At 32.0% G+C, this 19,030-nt stretch overlaps 1 protein-coding gene across 1 annotated transcript; it reads left to right on the top strand.

Annotated features, from left to right (window-relative positions):
- Positions 1–1,472: 1,472 nt before the first annotated feature.
- Positions 1,473–14,265, top strand: LOC131649968 (zinc finger BED domain-containing protein RICESLEEPER 2-like). The gene is made up of 12 exons (XM_058919708.1): positions 1,473–2,535; positions 2,633–2,749; positions 2,829–3,571; positions 10,418–10,508; positions 10,948–10,955; positions 11,079–11,169; positions 11,613–11,620; positions 11,762–11,788; positions 12,783–12,875; positions 13,471–13,561; positions 14,003–14,010; positions 14,155–14,265. Exons 1-12 carry the CDS (start codon positions 1,473–1,475, stop codon positions 14,263–14,265), a joined length of 2,451 nt encoding a protein of 816 aa, XP_058775691.1.
- Positions 14,266–19,030: the final 4,765 nt, after the last annotated feature.

Genomic DNA, 19,030 nt, shown 5'->3' with positions numbered 1-19,030 from the left:
CGGTTGTCCATCTCTTATACTAGATAACCTCCAAAATGCTTGATTCATCCTTAAGCTTTCAAACCCCATTATGCGTTAGGTTTGAGACAACTAAATAATCCTCATGGAATTACTCAACATTGTCACTTTCACGATTATGCTTTTGTATTGTGCATAGGGGTGGGAATAGGCCAGGCCGGCCTACAGCTTGGCCTATTAAAGTTTGGCCTGGTCTGGCCTGTTTAATAAAAAGGCTAGGTTTAGGCTTTTAAAAAGCCTATTTACTTAAATAGGCCAAGCTTAGGCTATTAAAAAAGCCTATAAAGCCTAATACGCCGGCCTATTTAGTAAATATATTATTTTTGTTAGTTACAAATCCTTGAAAGCTGGAATAATCAATTAATATAATAAAAAGTGTAATCACGTACAAAAAAATAGAAACTGAAGAGATAAAATATCTTTAGAATTTGAAGGGACTTCTTTCAAAACCTAAGTCTCACTGTGTGATAGAAACCCTAATACAAACTAAGAGAACGGTGTCGGCAAATCTCTTTCACAAAACTGAAGCTACAAGTGATTATCCACTGAAGCTACAATTGTTTATTAAAAGGTAAGTAAATAATACTTTTATTGATTGATTGTTTGGTTTTGTTTTTAATCCTCTATTTGCTTTTGCACTATCATTGAAAGGACAAACAACCGTACTGTACATACAAATAAACCAATGCAAGAATACCCTAAGGTTTCAACACACCCTTTAATAATGAAAATATTATATGGTTTTTTCTTTCTGACACACAAAAAAATAGGCTATGAATCTAGTATGTGTTAGTTAGTTATCATTAAGAATAATTTTAATTTTTCTTGTAGATTTTTTCAATTGTTTTTCTAAGGTTCTATGTAATTTAATCTCTATAGAAACAACACACAGTGTAAACACTACTCTATATATTTTATTTTTATAATTTCATATAACTTTTGTGATGATAATGTGTGGTTCTACATTTATTTGTGTCTGTTAGTGAAGATGCATGTTACAATGATTGTTAGAATAATATTATGTGTGTTGTTTATATATTTGATAATTTTTTATTTCTTTCTTGTCTTTAACTCAAAATGGATATACAATACCTTTTACTCATTTATCTATGGATATGCTTGAATAATTTGTTAATGTTTATAAATATATGTTGAATAATGTTTATAATCATTGCTAAAAGTTTAATGATTATGATGAAAATTGGAAAATAATTTGAACCTTATGGTATACTTACTTTAGTGACTCTGTTGATGGAAAAAGATGGGTTGGGTTGGTTGATTAAATTTAATTAACTTAGTTTTTTAATTTTGTAGGAATCTAATTAACTATTGTTAAATTTGAACACAGTAGTGAGCATTATTAATTAATGGTTTTGGTTTTCGTATTTGCATCATTGAGCATTATTCTATTTACTATTACACATTCTAATTCAAGTTTTTACTCTTTCCAGTAAATGGCTTCTTCTTTGACTAATAATGAGGTGAGTGAACAAGTGGCTATAGATTCAATTCAAGTAGAAGCAAACACAACACAAGAAAGTCAGGAACATGAACATGAACAAGAACCAGAATCAGTTGTTGGGAGAAAGGGGAGAAAAACATCAAGCATTTGGAAAGATTTTGATGAAGTTGAAATTAAAAAAGGTGTGATGAAAGGGGTTTGTAAATACTGTAAACTCCAATTTTCTACTGGAGGGCGGGGATCTAGCACTAGTCATATGAAAATGCATATTGATAAATTCTTGAAAAAGAAGTTGCACGAGTCTACCGAAAAGAGACAAACAACCATTCTGTTTCAGCCTTCAAATTCTGGTAATCCGTTTATTACTCCTGGTGCTAGATACTCTAATGAAAAGATGTGGGAAATAATTGCAACCGCTATCATGGTCCATGAATATCCTTTTAGCATTGTTGAAGATGACATTTGGATGTGGGGTTTCCAATATGTAAACTCAGATTTTCATAAGGTTACTCATAAACCAATAAGGAGTGACTGTGTGGCATTATTTGAGAGGGAGAAGAAAGTGTTGAAAAAAAATTTAGAAAGTATGGGAAAGATAAGTTTAACTACTGATATGTGGAAATCTAGCCACCAGGTAGTTGAGTATATGGTTATCACAGGACATTTTATTGATTCAGAATGGAATCTTCAAAAAAGAGTTTTGAGTTTTGTGAAAGTCCTTGCACCAAGGCGTGGAATTGATGTGGCTGATTCTATTTATAAATGTTTGAAAACTTGGGGGATTGAAAATAAAGTTTTTTCAGTATCTGTTGATAATGCCTCTTATAATGATTCATGTTTAAGATGTCTCAAAGATGATTTATCTCTAACTAGTAAGTTAATCCTTGATGGCTCTTTGTTTCATGTTAGATGTTGTGCTCATATATTGAATTTTTTGGTGCAAGATGGCCTTAGTAAAATTAAGGACATCATTTTTAATATTCGTGAAAGTGTCAAATATATTAATCACAATGATGGAATACTGAAGGCATTTTGTGATGTGGTTGAGCAGAAAGGTTTGAAAGAAAGGAAACTCATTATTGATTGTCCAACAAGATGGAATTCAACCTTTAAAATGTTGTCAATTGCTTTGTTTTAAGATTGCATTTGCAGCCTTTAAAGAAAGAGAGCCTCATTATGACTATGCCCCTTTGCCTGAAGAATGGAACAAAGTTGAGAAAGTTAGTAAACTTCTAGAAGTGTTTAATCGTGCTACTCATGTTATTTCAGGTAGTTTATCAACTATTTTTTTTCACTTTAACATTAATATTATTATAATGTTTTACTATAACTACTATTTTCAATGTAGGTAGTGAGTATCCGACTGCAAATTTGTATTTGTCTGATGATTGGAAGGTGAAAGAAATAGTTGATAAGGCGGGTGAAGATGAAGATCTCTTCACGAGAGAAATGGCAAGTCCAATGAAAATAAAGTTTGACGAATACTGGGGGGAGTGTAATATGTTGATGGCTATAGCTAGTGTTTTGGATCCTAGCTGCAAATTTCATATGGTGCATATATGTTTTCCCAAGATATATAAATCTAAAGAAGTTGCTGATGAGAATATAATGAAGGTTAGGTGTTCATTGGAAGATTTATATGATGAGTATGTAGCTCTATCTTTGGCAGAGTCTTCGTCTTCTGTTGTTAATTTGGATACTAATAATACATCATCTTCTCAAGTAAATGTCGTAGCTGTCAGAACTGGTTTTGATGAAATTGTGAGCATTATTCAAGAAAGTGAAGCCATTTCTCCAATAAAATCCAAATTGCAAGATTATCTTGATGAAGGTATTTACATTCCTAAAAGTGCCTTTTTTTGTGCTTTGGACTGGTGGAGGAACAATAGCATGAAATATAAGATATTATCTAAGATGGCTGCTGATATACTAGCTATTTCAATCTCAACTGTGGCTTCTAAGTCCACATTCAGTGTTGGAGGAAGAGTTATTGATGAACACCGCTCTAAGCTAAATGAAGAATCTGTTGAAGCTCTCATTTGCGGTGGGGATTGGTTTCGTCATAAGTATAATGTGAAGAAAAAATCAAAGGTTATTGTTTTTTATTTTTTACTATATGTTATTATTAAGTAATATTTATTCATTATTATCAACTTTTGTTCATTTATATATATATATATATTATATATATATATATATATATATAATATTTTTTTTAGTCCAATAACTAACGTATACCTTTCTTCTTTCTTTCGGTTTTGAAGGTTGAAAGAGAGGAGATAAATATCACCTTGAAGATTTGATATCACTTTTGTTTGAATATGGAATATGTTTTATTTATTTGCATTTAAGGAGTTATTCATATTTTATTCTATAATTAAAGAGTTTGGATTTGAGAAGCCAATGAACTATTTATATTTGATATTTTTTAATGTTCTTTTAGTAATTTTGTAAAGTTGAAGTATGACATAGATACTGTTATGTTGCTACAATGGGCATGATAGATATGCAACTTTTAAGTGTTAAGTTGTTTGCTTATCATGTCAATTATTTTGTTTTAATGATAGGTGTAATCTTGCTTCTAGTTACGTGGTGGTGGGCTTCTAAAAGTTTTTTTTAAAAAAAAATAGGCCAAATAATATATAAAATATTATATAATCTATTCAAAATTAAATTAAATTAAATGAATTATTTGAAAGCCTTCATGAAAAATAGGCTTTCTAAATAGGCTTCAAGGTCAGGCCAGGCTTTTAAATAGACCAGGCCAAAACAAAAAAATGAGCCTATAATAGGTCACAGGCCAGGCTCAGGCCTTATTAATGTACCGTAGGCCAGGCTCAGGCCTTCTAAAGCTTGGCCTGGCCTGGCCTATTCCCACCCCTAATTGTGCAATATTACTGAACTCATGCAATTAAGACCATCTCTCAATCTTAATTATACAATAACACATCACGTCACAATTTGCACAATTACACAACATATGACATTCACCAAATATAATACACTCACATAGCATTAATCATCTCAACACATCACAAATACATGTAGCAAACCATAACAAAACATGTTATTCACATTCATCATCATTTCACATCATACACGTTCAAAGAATTCAAGTAAGATGTTCTTCACAAAAGACATCCAAAACTCATCAAATACATATCCAATAAATTATTAAAATTCATGGAAATACATCCTAAATCTTAAGTATACTGATCACCTATCAAATTATCCAAAAATATTATTGGCTTAAATGCAGTATTAATCCCCCTATTTTTATTTTTATAACATTTTAGTCCCCTTTTAAAAAAAACGAACTTTTTGGTCCCTCTTTTTCATATTTTATAATTTATTTATGGTCCCCCTCCAGTTTTTCATAGTTGGCACCTGTGGATCTGACATGGCAAATCTTATGTGGCGCCACGTCACAAAGTTTATACCTTGTCACATTTAAAAAAATTATAATTTTGTTTTATATAATAATTAATTAATAATTTGAATAATATTTATTAAATTAATAGGAGTGTCACATATCAATTATTCAACAGTCAATAAAGCAAAAATTTGCAATTGCCAAGAATCGAATTCACACCATGATCAAAATTATCCAACAATTCTACCATCTGAACCATTAATCTTTTGTTTTCTTGATTTTGTCAAATGTATATAGCTCTTTATTTTCCATTTTCCAAAATCCATCCCAAAAACAATACTCCCGGTATGAACTTAAAACATTGAGTGATTTTTGTAAATTTTACTATCTCATATGAATTTTATCACTGAAACTTATTATTTTTCACGGGTCACTATCACCACAATACCTTTTTTTAATCAACAAAATATTTATAAATACTCATAGTTATTAGTAATAATTGTAATTATACTTATTAGGCATATTAGATTTGTCATATTGGTGATTTGTTAAATATTTATATAAATACTTTTATTATTAATGATTTTATAATAACAACTAACTATATATACATGAACATCTCATATATTTACTTGATATTTCATCTAAGGTAATATTGCAAGAAAATATTAAACTTCAAAACAATAATAAAAACATGGAAGATATGAAAAAAGGAAGAGAATATAAATAAAATTAGAAAATATTAGATACAAAATTAAAGTGTTTATCTTCCTCTTCCTTTATAAAAAAGCATAAAGTGACCAAAAAGTGACCTCACATTTCTTTGAAGATAAAAAGCAGTCATATTATTTGTCTTTATAAAAACCACAATGTGACAATTAAAATTGTTGTATCTATAAAAATTGTGATATTTGTAAATTTTATAAACACCTGTAAATTGTATCACTGAAACTCATTATTCTTATGGGTCACTATCGTTATAATACTTCTATTATATGAATTTTATCACTGAAATTCACTATTTATACGGGTCGCTATCATCATAACTACTACTACTTTTTTCCAGTGTCGTTCACTATTGAGGACGCCTTTTTACTATTCCATTTACCTTTTCATCTTCTATTTATATATCTTATTATATCTTTATTTCTTCATTAACATTTAATTTGTGTATATTATTTAAATATTTATCAATCAAAACATTAAACTTTTTCTAATGCGTTTTTAATTTATTGTCATCTATTAGTTAAACTAAAAAATCTTTGAATTTAATTGGTATGCATGGACAGTGTAAAGCAGTTTTACACTGTCAGTAAATTGTGGCCATTAAATATTTATTAAAAATTTAACTTTTTATTGTAATTATTTATAGAGTAATATTTATGATTGGTTGAAATGAAAATTGTTACATTAAAAGTACATAGAAATTAATCTCAAAATCTTTTAATTCCTATAATTTATAATTTAGTCTTTTAACGAAAATATGAGCAAAATTAGTAACACACAATTCTATCAAATAAAAGGCAAAAGTGTGCTCTTGACTTTGCTATCTAGCCGTATCAAATCAAATAATCGTTTTCAACTGAGGTCTAAAGCTTATATAATAAACATACTTCACTCTTCTTTCATTTTTCTTCATTTCATTGGTCTTCTCGTTCTCGTTCTCGCTCCCGTGCTCTTTCTTCTCTTCTCGAAGCTTCTTGTTCCGTGCATTTTACCATCAATGTAAGGCAAAATTTCTCGAATCTTTTATCTTATATGTTCTAAAATCTTGGTATTCTTGTGTTTGTATACTATGACTTGATTAGTTGACATAATTAGGGTTTTACACTTAATTTGTTGTGCATTTTTTGTTAGAGGCTTCAAACTCGTTAACATTTGTTCGGATATAGATATTAGGTACTTCGTAGTTTGATTCCGGCCAACTGATTTCACAATTTATTTATGTTATTCCTTGATTTCTCAATTTGTTTATGTCCGATTGATTGGTATATGTTATGCGTTTAGAATTTCAGGTATTATATTTTGGTATATTTGTGGTAAATTTTGGTATAATGTTCGATAAATTTTTAATCATGTTACTGTTTTGCTTGTAAAAATGTATGTGATTTTTAATGCTGACATGAGTGTTCCTAAGTTTTGGTTTCTTCTTGTTTTAGATGGCTGCTAATGACAAACCTGTGAAGGTGCTAAGGACAAATCTGACGTGAAAATGGATCCTACTAACTTGAATTCGGATGCAAGTGTTGTGCCTATCAACTGAGGTCTAAAGCTTATATAAGAAACATAGTTCACTCTTCTTTCATTTTTCTTCATTTCATTCGTCTTCTTTTTCGTTCTCGTTCTCGCTACAGTGCTCTTTCTTCTCTTCTCGAAGCTTCTTTTTCCGTTCATTTTACCATCAAAGTAAGGAAAAATTTCTCGTATCTTTTATCTTATATGTTCTTAAATATTTGTTTTCCTGTTTTTGTTTACTGTGACTTGATTAGTTGACATAATTAGGTTTTGACACTTAATTTGTTCTGGATTTTTTGTTAGAGGCTTCAAATTCGTTAACATTTGTTCAGATATAGATATTAGGTACTTCGTAGTTTAATTCCGGCCAATTGATTTCACAATTTGGTTATGTTATTTGTTGATTTCGCAATTTTTTATGTCCGATTGATTGGTATATGTTATGCGTTTAGAATTTCAGATATTATATTTTGGTATATTTGTGGTAAATTTTGGTATAATGTTCGATAAATTTTTAATCATGTTACTGTTTTGCTTGTAAAAATGTAAGTGATTTTTAATGCTGACATGAGTGTTCCTAAGTTTTGGTTTCTTCTTGTTTTAGATGGCTGTTAATGACAAACCTGTGAAGGTGCTAAGGACAAATATGACGTGAAAATGGATCCTACTAACTTGAATTCGGATGCAAGTGTTGTGCCTATCAACTGAGGTCTAAAGCTTATATAAGAAACATAGTTCACTCTTCTTTCATTTTTCTTCATTTCATTCGTCTTCTTTTTCGTTCTCGTTCTCGCTACAGTGCTCTTTCTTCTCTTCTCGAAGCTTCTTTTTCCGTTCATTTTACCATCAAAGTAAGGAAAAATTTCTCGTATCTTTTATCTTATATGTTCTTAAATATTTGTTTTCCTGTTTTTGTTTACTGTGACTTGATTAGTTGACATAATTAGGGTTTGACACTTAATTTATTCTGGATTTTTTGTTAGAGGCTTCAAATTCGTTAACATTTGTTCAGATATAGATATTAGGTACTTCGTAGTTTAATTCCGGCCAATTGATTTCCCAATTTGGTTATGTTATTTGTTGATTTCGCAATTTTTTATGTCCGATTGATTGGTATATGTTATGTGTTTAGAATTTCAAGTATTATATTTTGGTATATTTGCGATAAATTTTGGTATAATGTTTGATAAATTTTTAATCATGTTGTTATTTTGCTTGAAAAAATGTATGTGATTTTTTAAATTGATATGCGTGTTCCTAAGTGCTGGTTTCTTTTTGTTTTAAATGGCTGCTAATGACAAACCTGCGAATGTGGATCCTGCTAAGAACAAATCTGACGTGAAAATGGATCCTGCTAACTTGAATTTGGATTCAAATGATGTTCCTATAAACTGAGGTCTAAAGCTTATATAAGAAACATACTTAACTCTTCTTTCATTTTTCTTCATTTCATTCATCTTCTCATTCTCGTTCTCGCTCCTGTGCTCTTTTTTCTCTTCTCGAAGCTTCTTGTTCCGTGCATTTTACTATCAAAGTAAGGAAAAATTTCTTGAATCTTTTATCTTTTATGTTCTTAAATCTTTTTTTCTTGTTTTTGTTAAGTGTGACTTGATTAGTTGACATAATTAGGGTTTTACAGTTAATTTGTTCTGCATTTTTTGTTAGAGGCTTCAAATTCGTTAACATTTGTTCGGATATAGATATTAGGTACTTCGTAGTTTAATTCCGGCCAATTGATTTCACAATTTGGTTATGTTATTTATTGATTTCGCAATTTTTTATGTCCGATTGATTGGTATATGTTATGCGTTTAGAATTTCAAGTATTATATTTTGGTATATTTGCGATAAATTTTGGTATAATGTTTGATAAATTTTTAATCATGTTGTTATTTTGCTTGAAAAAATGTATGTGATTTTTTAAATTGATATGCGTGTTCCTAAGTGCTGGTTTCTTTTTGTTTTAAATGGCTGCTAATGACAAACCTGCGAATGTGGATCCTGCTAAGAACAAATCTGACGTGAAAATGGATCCTGCTAACTTGAATTTGGATTCAAATGATGTTCCTATAAACTGAGGTCTAAAGCTTATATAAGAAACATACTTAACTCTTCTTTCATTTTTCTTCATTTCATTCATCTTCTCATTCTCGTTCTCGCTCCTGTGCTCTTTTTTCTCTTCTCGAAGCTTCTTGTTCCGTGCATTTTACTATCAAAGTAAGGAAAAATTTCTTGAATCTTTTATCTTTTATGTTCTTAAATCTTTTTTTCTTGTTTTTGTTAAGTGTGACTTGATTAGTTGACATAATTAGGGTTTTACAGTTAATTTGTTCTGCATTTTTTGTTAGAGGCTTCAAATTCGTTAACATTTGTTCGGATATAGATATTAGGTACTTCGTAGTTTAATTCCGGCCAATTGATTTCACAATTTGGTTATGTTATTTATTGATTTCGCAATTTTTTATGTCCGATTGATTGGTATATGTTATGCGTTTAGAATTTCAAGTATTATATTTTGGTATATTTGCGATAAATTTTGGTATAATGTTTGATAAATTTTTAATCATGTTGTTATTTTGCTTGAAAAAATGTATGTGATTTTTTAAATTGATATGCGTGTTCCTAAGTGCTGGTTTCTTTTTGTTTTAAATGGCTGCTAATGACAAACCTGCGAATGTGGATCCTGCTAAGAACAAATCTGACGTGAAAATGGATCCTGCTAACTTGAATTTGGATTCAAATGATGTTCCTATAAACTGAGGTCTAAAGCTTATATAAGAAACATACTTAACTCTTCTTTCATTTTTCTTCATTTCATTCATCTTCTCATTCTCGTTCTCGCTCCTGTGCTCTTTTTTCTCTTCTCGAAGCTTCTTGTTCCGTGCATTTTACTATCAAAGTAAGGCCAAATTTCTTGAATCTTTTATCTTTTATGTTCTTAAATCTTTATTTCTTGTTTTTGTTTAGTGTGACCTAATTAGTTGACATAATTAGGGTTTTACAGTTAATTTGATCTGCATTTTTTGTTAGAGGCTTCAAATTTGTTAACATTTGTTCGGATATAGATATTAGGTACTTCGTAGTTTGATTCCGGCCAATTGATTTCACAATTTGTTTATTTTATTCTTTGATTTCGAAATTTGTTCATGTCTGATTTAGGTATAAGTTATGCGTTTAGAATTTCAAATATTATATTTTGTTATATTTGTGATAAATTTTGGTATAATGTTCAATAAATTTTTTAACATGTTTCTATTTTGCTTGTAAAACTGTATGTTATTTTTTATGCTAATATGAGTTTTCCTAAATTCTGATTTCTTCTTGTTTTAGATGGCTGCTAATTACAAACCTGTGAAAGTGGATCGTGCTAAGGACAAATCTGACGTGAAAATGGATACTGCTAACTTGAAGTTGGATGCAAGTGATGTGCCTATCAACTGACATCTAAAGTTTATAAGAAAAATACTTCATTATACTTTAATTTTTCTTCATTTCATTCGTCTTCTTGTTCTCATTCTCGCTACTATGCTCTTTCTTCTCTTCTCGAAGCTTCTTGTTCCGTGCATTTGACCATCAATGTAAGGTAAAATTTCTCGAATCTTTTATCTTATATGTTCTAAAATATTGGTATTCTTGTTTTTGTTTACTATGACTTGATTAGTTGACATAATTAGGGTTTTACACTTAATTTGTTCTGCATTTTTTGTTAGAGGCTTCAAATTCGTTAACATTTGTTCGGATATAAATATTAGGTACTTCGTAGTTTGATTTCGGCCAACTGATTTCACAATTTGTTTATGTTATTCCTTGATTTTGCAATTTTTTTATGTCCGATTGATTAATATATGTTATGCGTTTAGAATTTCAGGTATTATATTTTGGTATAATGTTCGATAGATTTTTATTCATGTTACTGTTTTGCTTGTAAAAATGTATGTGATTTTTAATGCTGATATTAATGTTACTAAGTTTTGGTTTCTTCTTGTTTTAGATAGCTGCTAATGACAAACCTGTGAAGGTGGATTCTGCTAAAGACAAATCTGACGTGAAAATGGATTATGCTAACTTGAATTCAGATGCAAGTGTTGTGCCTATCAACTGAGATCTAAAGCTTATATAAGAAACATAGTTCACTCTTCTTTCATTTTTCTTCATTTGATTCGTATTCTTTATCGTTCTCGTTCTCCCTACTGTGCTCTTTCTTCTCTTCTCGAAGCTTCTTTTTCCGTTCATTTTACCATCAAAGTAAGGCAAAATTTCTCGTATCTTTTATCTTCGATGTTCTTAAATCTTTGTTTTCTTGTTTTTGTTTACTGTGACTTGATTAGTTGACATAATTAGGGTTTTACACTTAATTTGTTCTGCATTTTTTGTTAGAAGGCTTCAAATTCGTTAACATTTGTTCGGATATAGATACTAGGTACTTCGTAGTTTAATTCGGCCAATTGATTTCACAATTTGGTTATGTTATTTGTTGATTTCGCAATTTTTATGTCCGATTGATTGGTATATGTTATGCGTTTAGAATTTCAGGTATTATATTTTGGTATATTTGCGATAAATTTTGGTATAATGTTTGATAAATTTTTAATCATGTTGTGGTTTTGCTTGAAAAAATGTATGTGATTTTTTATATTGATATGAGTGTTCTTAAGTTCTGGTTTCTTGTTTTAGATGGCTGCTAATGACAAACCAGTGAAAGTGAATCCTGCTTGAAAATGGATCCTGCTAACTTGAAGTTGGATGCAAGAGATGTGCATATCAAATGAGGTCTTAGCTTATATAAGAAACATACTTCACTCTTGTTTCATTTTTCTTCATTTCATTTGTCTTCTCGTTCTCGTTCTCGCTCAAATGCTCTTTCTTCTCTTCGCGAAGCTTCTTGTTCCGTTCATTTTACCATCAAAGTAAGGCAAAAATTCTCGAATCTTTTATCTTATATGTTCTTAAAAATTTGTTTTCCTGTTTTTGTTTACTATGAATTGATTAGTTGACTTAATTAGGGTTTTACACTTAATTTGTTCTGCATTTTTTGTAAGAGGCTTCAAATTCGTTAACATTTGTTCGGATATAGATATTAGGTACTTCGTAGTTTGATTCCGGCCTATAGATTTCACAATTTGTTTATTTTATTCTTTGATTTTGCAATTTGTTTATGTCCGATTGATTGGTATATTTTATTATTGATCCTTCTCATTCTCGCTACTATGCTCTTTCTTCTCTTCTCGAAGCTTCTTTTTCCGTTCATTTTACCGTAAAAGTTAGGCAAAATTTCTCGTATCTTTTATCTTATATGTTCTTAAAGCTTTGTTTTTTTTTGTTTTTGTTTACTGTGACTTGATTAGTTGACATAATTAGGGTTTTAAACTTAATTTGTTGTGCATTTTTTGTTAGAGGCTTCAAATTCGTTAACATTTGTTCGAATATAGATATTAGGTACTTCGTAGTTTGATTCCGGCCAATTGATTTCACAATTTGTTTATGTTATTCGTTGATTTCGCAATTTTTTTATGTCCTATTGATTGGTATAAGTTATGCGTTTAGAATTTCACGTATTATGTTTTGGTATATTTGTGATAAATTTTGGTATAATGTTCAAGAAATTTTTACCATGTTGTTGTTTTTCTTGTAAAAATGCATGTGATTTTTTATGCGGATATGAGTGTTCCTAAGTTCTAATTTCTTCTTGTTTTAGACGGCCGCAAATGACAAACCTGTGAAAGTGGATCCTGCTAAGGACAAATCTGACGTGAAAATGGATCCTGCTAACTTGAATTTGGATGCAAGTGTTAAGCCTATCAACTGAGGTCTAAAGCTTATATAAGAAATATCACTCACTCTTCTTTCATTTTTCTTCATTTCATTTGTCTTCTTGATCCTTCTCATTCTCGCTACTGTGCTCTTTCTTCTCTTCTCAAAGCTTCTTTTTCCGTTCATTTTACCATCAAAGTAAGGCAAAATTTCTCGTATCTTTTATACTATATGTTCTTAAATCATTGTTTTCTTGTTTTTGTTTACTGTGACTTGATTAGTTGACATAATTAGGGTTTTACACTTAATTTGTTCTGCATTTTTTGTTAGAGGCTTCAAATTCATTAACATTTGTTCGGATATAGATATTAGGTACTTTGAAGTTTGATTCTACCCAATTGATTTTAAAATTTGTTTATTTTATTCTTGGATTTCGCAATTTGTTTATGTCCGATTGATTGGTATATGTTATGCGTTTAGAATTTCATGTATTATATTTTGGTATATTTGTGGTAAGATTTAGTATAATGTTCAATAAATTTTTAATCATGTTACTGTTTTGCTTGTAAAGATGTATGTGATTTTTAATGCTGATATAAGTGTTCCTAAGTTCAGATTTCTTCTTATTTTAGATGGCTCCTAATGACAAACCTGTGAAGGTGGATCCTGCTAAGGACAAATCTGACGTGAAAATGGATCCTGCTAACTTGAAGTTGGATGCAAGTGATGTGCCTATCAACGGACGTCTAAAGTTTATATAGGAAAAATACTTCATTATACTTTAATTTTTCTTCATTTCATTCGTCTTCTTGTTCTCGTTCTCGCTACTGTGCTCTTTCTTCTCTTCTCGAAGCTTCTTGTTCCGTGCATTTTACCATCAATGTAAGGTAAAATTTCTCGAATCTTTTATCTTATATGTTCTAAAATCTTGGTATTCTTGTTTTTGTTTACTATGACTTGATTAGTTGACATAATTAGGGTTTTACACTTAATTTGTTCTGCATTTTTTGTTAGAGGCTTCAAATTCGTTAACATTTGTTCGGATATAGATATTAGTTACTTTGTAGTTTGATTCCGGCCAACTGATTTCACAATTTTTTTATGTTATTCCTTGATTTTGCAATTTTTTTATGTCCGATTGATTGGTATATGTTATGCGTTTAGAATTTCAGGTATTATATTTTGGTATATTTGTGGTAAATTTTGGTATAATGTTCGATAGATTTTTATTCATGTTACTGTTTTGCTTGTAAAAATGTATGTGATTTTTAATGCTGATATTAATGTTACTAAGTTTTGGTTTCTTCTTGTTTTAGATAGCTGCTAATGACAAACCTGTGAAGGTGGATCCTGCTAAAGACAAATCTGACGTGAAAATGGATCCTGCTAACTTGAATTCGGATGCAAGTGTTGTGCCTATCAACTGAGGTCTAAAGCTTATATAAGAAACATAGTTCACTCTTCTTTCATTTTTCTTCATTTCATTCGTATTCTTTATCGTTCTCGTTCTCCCTACTGTGCTCTTTCTTCTCTTCTCGAAGCTTCTTTTTCCGTTCATTTTACCATCAAAGTAAGGCAAAATTTCTCGTATCTTTTATCTTTGATGTTCTTAAATCTTTGTTTTCTCGTTTTTGTTTACTGTGACTTGATTAGTTGACATAATTGTTAGAACAAGATTTGTTCTGATCAATATTCTTAGTTTTGATGATAACAAGGATATGAATTTTGTGTGAGATAATGTGGTACTCTAATACATTGCAATTTCCCTTTCAGGAAATATATAAAGAGTATGCACAAATCAGCGCTCAAAAGCTTTGTCTCAGAAGGTTCAGCATGCAACATCAGAACATGGTCTGGCAAGACATCAGAAGATGGTCAAGGCAGAATCAGAACATGGGTCTATGGAAGCATCAGAAGAACTTGAGATCAGAAGCAGAAGCACTGAAGTTCTCATGGTATCACGCTCAGAAGCACTTCAAGGTCAGAAGACAAGAAGATGCTATGCACCAAGCTGTTTGACTCTGATGATATTCAAATATTTTATTCACAAACATCAGATCAGAAGAAAGTACAGGTGGCAGGCTACGCTGACTGACAAAAGGAACGTTGGAAGCTATTAAAGGCAACGTCAGTAGACACAGCGTGAACAAGGCTCGAGGTAGTTGACAAAAGCGTGAAACATTAAATGCAATGCTGTACGGAATACGCAAAGCATTAAATGCGCCCAACGGTCATCTTCTCAAACGCCTATAAATATGAAGTTCTGATGAGAAGCAAGGTTGACGATTTTGAAAGAACCAATTCTGAACGAAATTATTCTGAAAGACTTGCTGAAACGCTGTTCAAACTCAAAGCTCAGAAACTTCATCTTCATCAAAGCTCACTACATTGCTGTTGTAATATATTAGTGAGATTAAGCTTAAACGTTAAGAGAAATATCACTGTTGTGATTATAGCTTTTCAGAAGCATTGTAAAACTCTTATTTGATTACATTAATTTGTAAATAACTAGAGTGATCAAGTGTTGATCAGGATACTCTAGGAAGTCTTAGCTTGTGTCTAAGCAGTTGTAATTAGAGTGATCACGTGGTGGTCAGGATACTCTAAGAAATTCTTAGCTTGTGTCTAAGCATTTGTTCCTAGAGTGATCAGGTTGTGATCAGGATACTCTAGAAGACTTAGTCGTGGGCTAAGTGGAAAACCATTGTAATCTGTTACGATTAGTGGATTAAATCCTCAGGTGAGGTAAATCACTCCGCGGGGGTGGACTGGAGTAGTTTAGTTAACAACGAACCAGGATAAAAATAACTGTGCAATTTATTTTTATCGTTCAAGTTTTTAGACTACACTTATTCAAACCCCCCCTTTCTAAGTGTTTTTCTATCCTTCAATTGGTATCAGAGCGCCGGTTCTAAGGTGCAAGCACTTAACCGTGTTTAGAAAAGATTCAGGAAGAGAAAAACGCTTCAGTAAAAGATGGCTGGTGAAGTTCATACAAATCCAACTGCATCTACATCTGGCTCTGCTGAGCAATACAACGGTAACAATGGTTATACTAGACCACCAGTATTTGATGGTGAAAACTTTGAATACTGGAAAGATAAACTGGAAAGTTACTTTCTTGGTCTGGATGCTGATCTATGGGATCTTCTGTTGGATGGTTACAAACATCCTGTTAAAGCTACTGGTGTAAGGCTCACGAGAAGCGAAATGAATGATGATCAAAAGAAAGATTTCAAGAATCATCACAAATGCACGACTATTTTGCTGAATGCTATCTCTCATGCTGAGTATGAGAAGATATCTAACAGGGAAACGACCCATGACATATATGAGTCCTTGAAGATGACTCATGAAGGAAATGCTCAAGTCAAGGAGACCAAAGCTCTTGCACTAATCCAGAAGTATGAAGCCTTCAAGATGGAGGATGATGAAGACATTGAAAAGATGTTTTCAAGATTTCAAACTCTGACTGCTGGATTGAGAGTTCTCGACAAAGGCTACACCAAGGCTGATCATGTAAAGAAGATCATCATAAGTTTGCCCAGAAGATGGGGCCCAATGGTGACTGCATTCAAGATTGCGAAGAATCTGAATGAAGTTTCTTTGGAAGAGCTGATCAGTGCCCTGAGGAGTCATGAGGTTGAACTTGACGCTAATGAACCTCAGAAGAAAGGTAAGTCTATTGCTTCAAAATCTAATGTTATAAAATGCACTAACGCTTTTCAGGCTAGAGAAGAAGATCCTGAAGAATCAGAATCTGAAGAAGAAGATGAACTGTCCATGATCTCCAGAAGGGTAAACCAACTCTGGAAGAGCAAGCAAAGGAAGTTCAGAGGCTTCAGAAGTTCAAAGAAATTTGAACGAGGAGAATCTTCTGGTGACAGAAGATCTGACAAGAAGAAGGCTGTCTGCTATGAGTGCAATGAGCCTGGACATTACAAGAATGAGTGTCCGAAACTTCAGAAGGAGAATCCCAAGAAGAAGTTTCATAAGAAGAAAGGTCATATGGCAACATGGGATGATTCTGAATCAGAATCAGGATCAGACTCTGAAGGAGAGCAGGCAAACTTTGCGCTGATGGCGACAGAAGATGATGGATCAGAATCTACATCAGAATCAGATTCTGAAGAGGTATTTTCTGAACTATCTAGAGAAGAGTTAGTTTCCAGTCTAACAGAGCTTCTTGAATTAAAAGCTCATCTTAGTATTAAATACAAAAAGCTGAAAAAGCAATTTGAATTTGAAACTAAGAAGCTTGAGTTGGAAAATTCTGAATTAAAAGAAAAAGTTTTAAAATTATCCAATAATGTTGGATCTCCTTCTGATTCAGAAAAATCCACTCCCAGTCTGAATCATATTCTGAAAGAATATGATTTAAGTTTCAGGAAATTCTTATCTAGAAGTATTGGCAGAAGTCAGCTAGCTTCTATGATATATGCTGTGTCTGGGAACAAGAGAGTTGGCATTTGTTATGAAGGTGAAATCCCATACAAGCTTGAATCTGTGGATGATATGAAAATATCATACAAGCCTCTGTATAACCAATTTAAATTTGGCCACTCCCATGATATTAAGCACACATCACATGCACAAAGTTTTCACACAACACACACCAAGAAGCATGTGACACAACCTAAGAAATATCATGGAACTCAGAATAAGAAGTATCATACTGTTCCTCCTGTTAAATATTTTGCTAAACCCAAGTTCAATCAGAACTTGAGGAGAACTAACAAGAAAGGACCCAAGAAATTGTGGGTACCTAAGGAGAAGATAATTTCTGTTGTAGATATCCTTGGCGGCAAAGAGGACAGAAAGCAAAATGTCATGGTACCTGGACTCTGGGTGCTCGCGACACATGACGGGAAGAAGGTCTACATTCCAAGACCTGGTGCTTAAACCAGGTGGAGAAGTCAAGTTTGGAGGAGATCAGAAGGGCAAAATCATTGGCTCTGGAACCATAAGTCTTGGTAACTCTCCTTCCATTTCTAATGTTCTTCTAGTAGATGGATTAACGCATAACTTATTGTCCATAAGTCAATTAAGTGACAATGGTTATGATATAATCTTCAATCAAAAGTCTTGCAAGGCTGTAAGTCAGAAGGATGGCTCAATCCTATTTACAGGCAAGAGGAAGAACAACATTTATAAGATTGATCTTTCTGATCTTTAGAAGCAGAAGGTGACTTGTCTTATGTCTGTTTCTGAAGAGCAATGGGTCTGGCACAGAAGATTAGGACATGCTAGTTTGAGAAAGATTTCTCAGATTAACAAACTAAATCTGGTCAGAGGACTCCCAAATCTGAAATACAAATCAGATGCTCTTTGTGAAGCATGTCAGAAGGGCAAGTTCTCCAGACCTGCATTCAAGTCTAAGAATGCTGTTTCTACCTCAAGGCCGTTAGAACTCTTGCACATTGATCTGTTTGGCCCAGTCAAAACAACATCTGTCAGAGGGAAGAAATATGGATTAGTCATCGTTGATGATTATAGCCGCTGGACGTGGGTAAAGTTCTTGAAACACAAGGATGATTCTCATTCAGTGTTCTTTGAATTCTGCACTCAGATTCAATCTGAGAAAGAGTGTAAAATCATAAAGGTCAGAAATGATCATGGTGGCGAATTTGAGAACAGATTCTTTGAGGAGTTCTTCAAAGAAAATGGTATTGCCCATGATTTCTCTTGCCCCAGAACTCCACAGCAAAATGGAGTTGTAGAGCGAAAGAATAGGACTCTACAAGAAATGGCCAGAACCATGATCAATGAAACCAATATGGCTAAGCATTTCTGGGCAGAAGCAATAAACACTGCGTGTTATATTCAGAATAGAATCTCTATAAGACCTATTCTAAATAAGACTCCTTATGAATTGTGGAAGAACAGAAAGCCCAACATTTCATATTTCCATCCTTTTGGATGTGTATGTTTTATTCTGAATACTAAAGATCATCTTGGTAAGTTTGATTCCAAAGCACAAAAATGTTTCCTTCTTGGATATTCTGAACGCTCTAAAGGCTACAGAGTATACAATACTGAAACATTGATTGTAGAAGAATCAATCAATATCAGGTTTGATGATAAGCTTGGTCTTGAAAAACCAAAGCAGTTTGAGAATTTTGCAGATTTTGATATTGATATATCAGAAGCAGTAGAACCAAGAAGCAAAGCTGCAGAAGATGGCAGTCTCAG

Source organism: Vicia villosa, linkage group LG2 (assembly GCF_029867415.1).
Source record: "Vicia villosa cultivar HV-30 ecotype Madison, WI linkage group LG2, Vvil1.0, whole genome shotgun sequence".
In the NCBI taxonomy this organism is placed as follows: Eukaryota; Viridiplantae; Streptophyta; class Magnoliopsida; order Fabales; family Fabaceae; genus Vicia; species Vicia villosa.
Note: the sequence above shows the minus strand (reverse complement) of the source record. Positions and strands in the feature narration are given on the sequence as shown.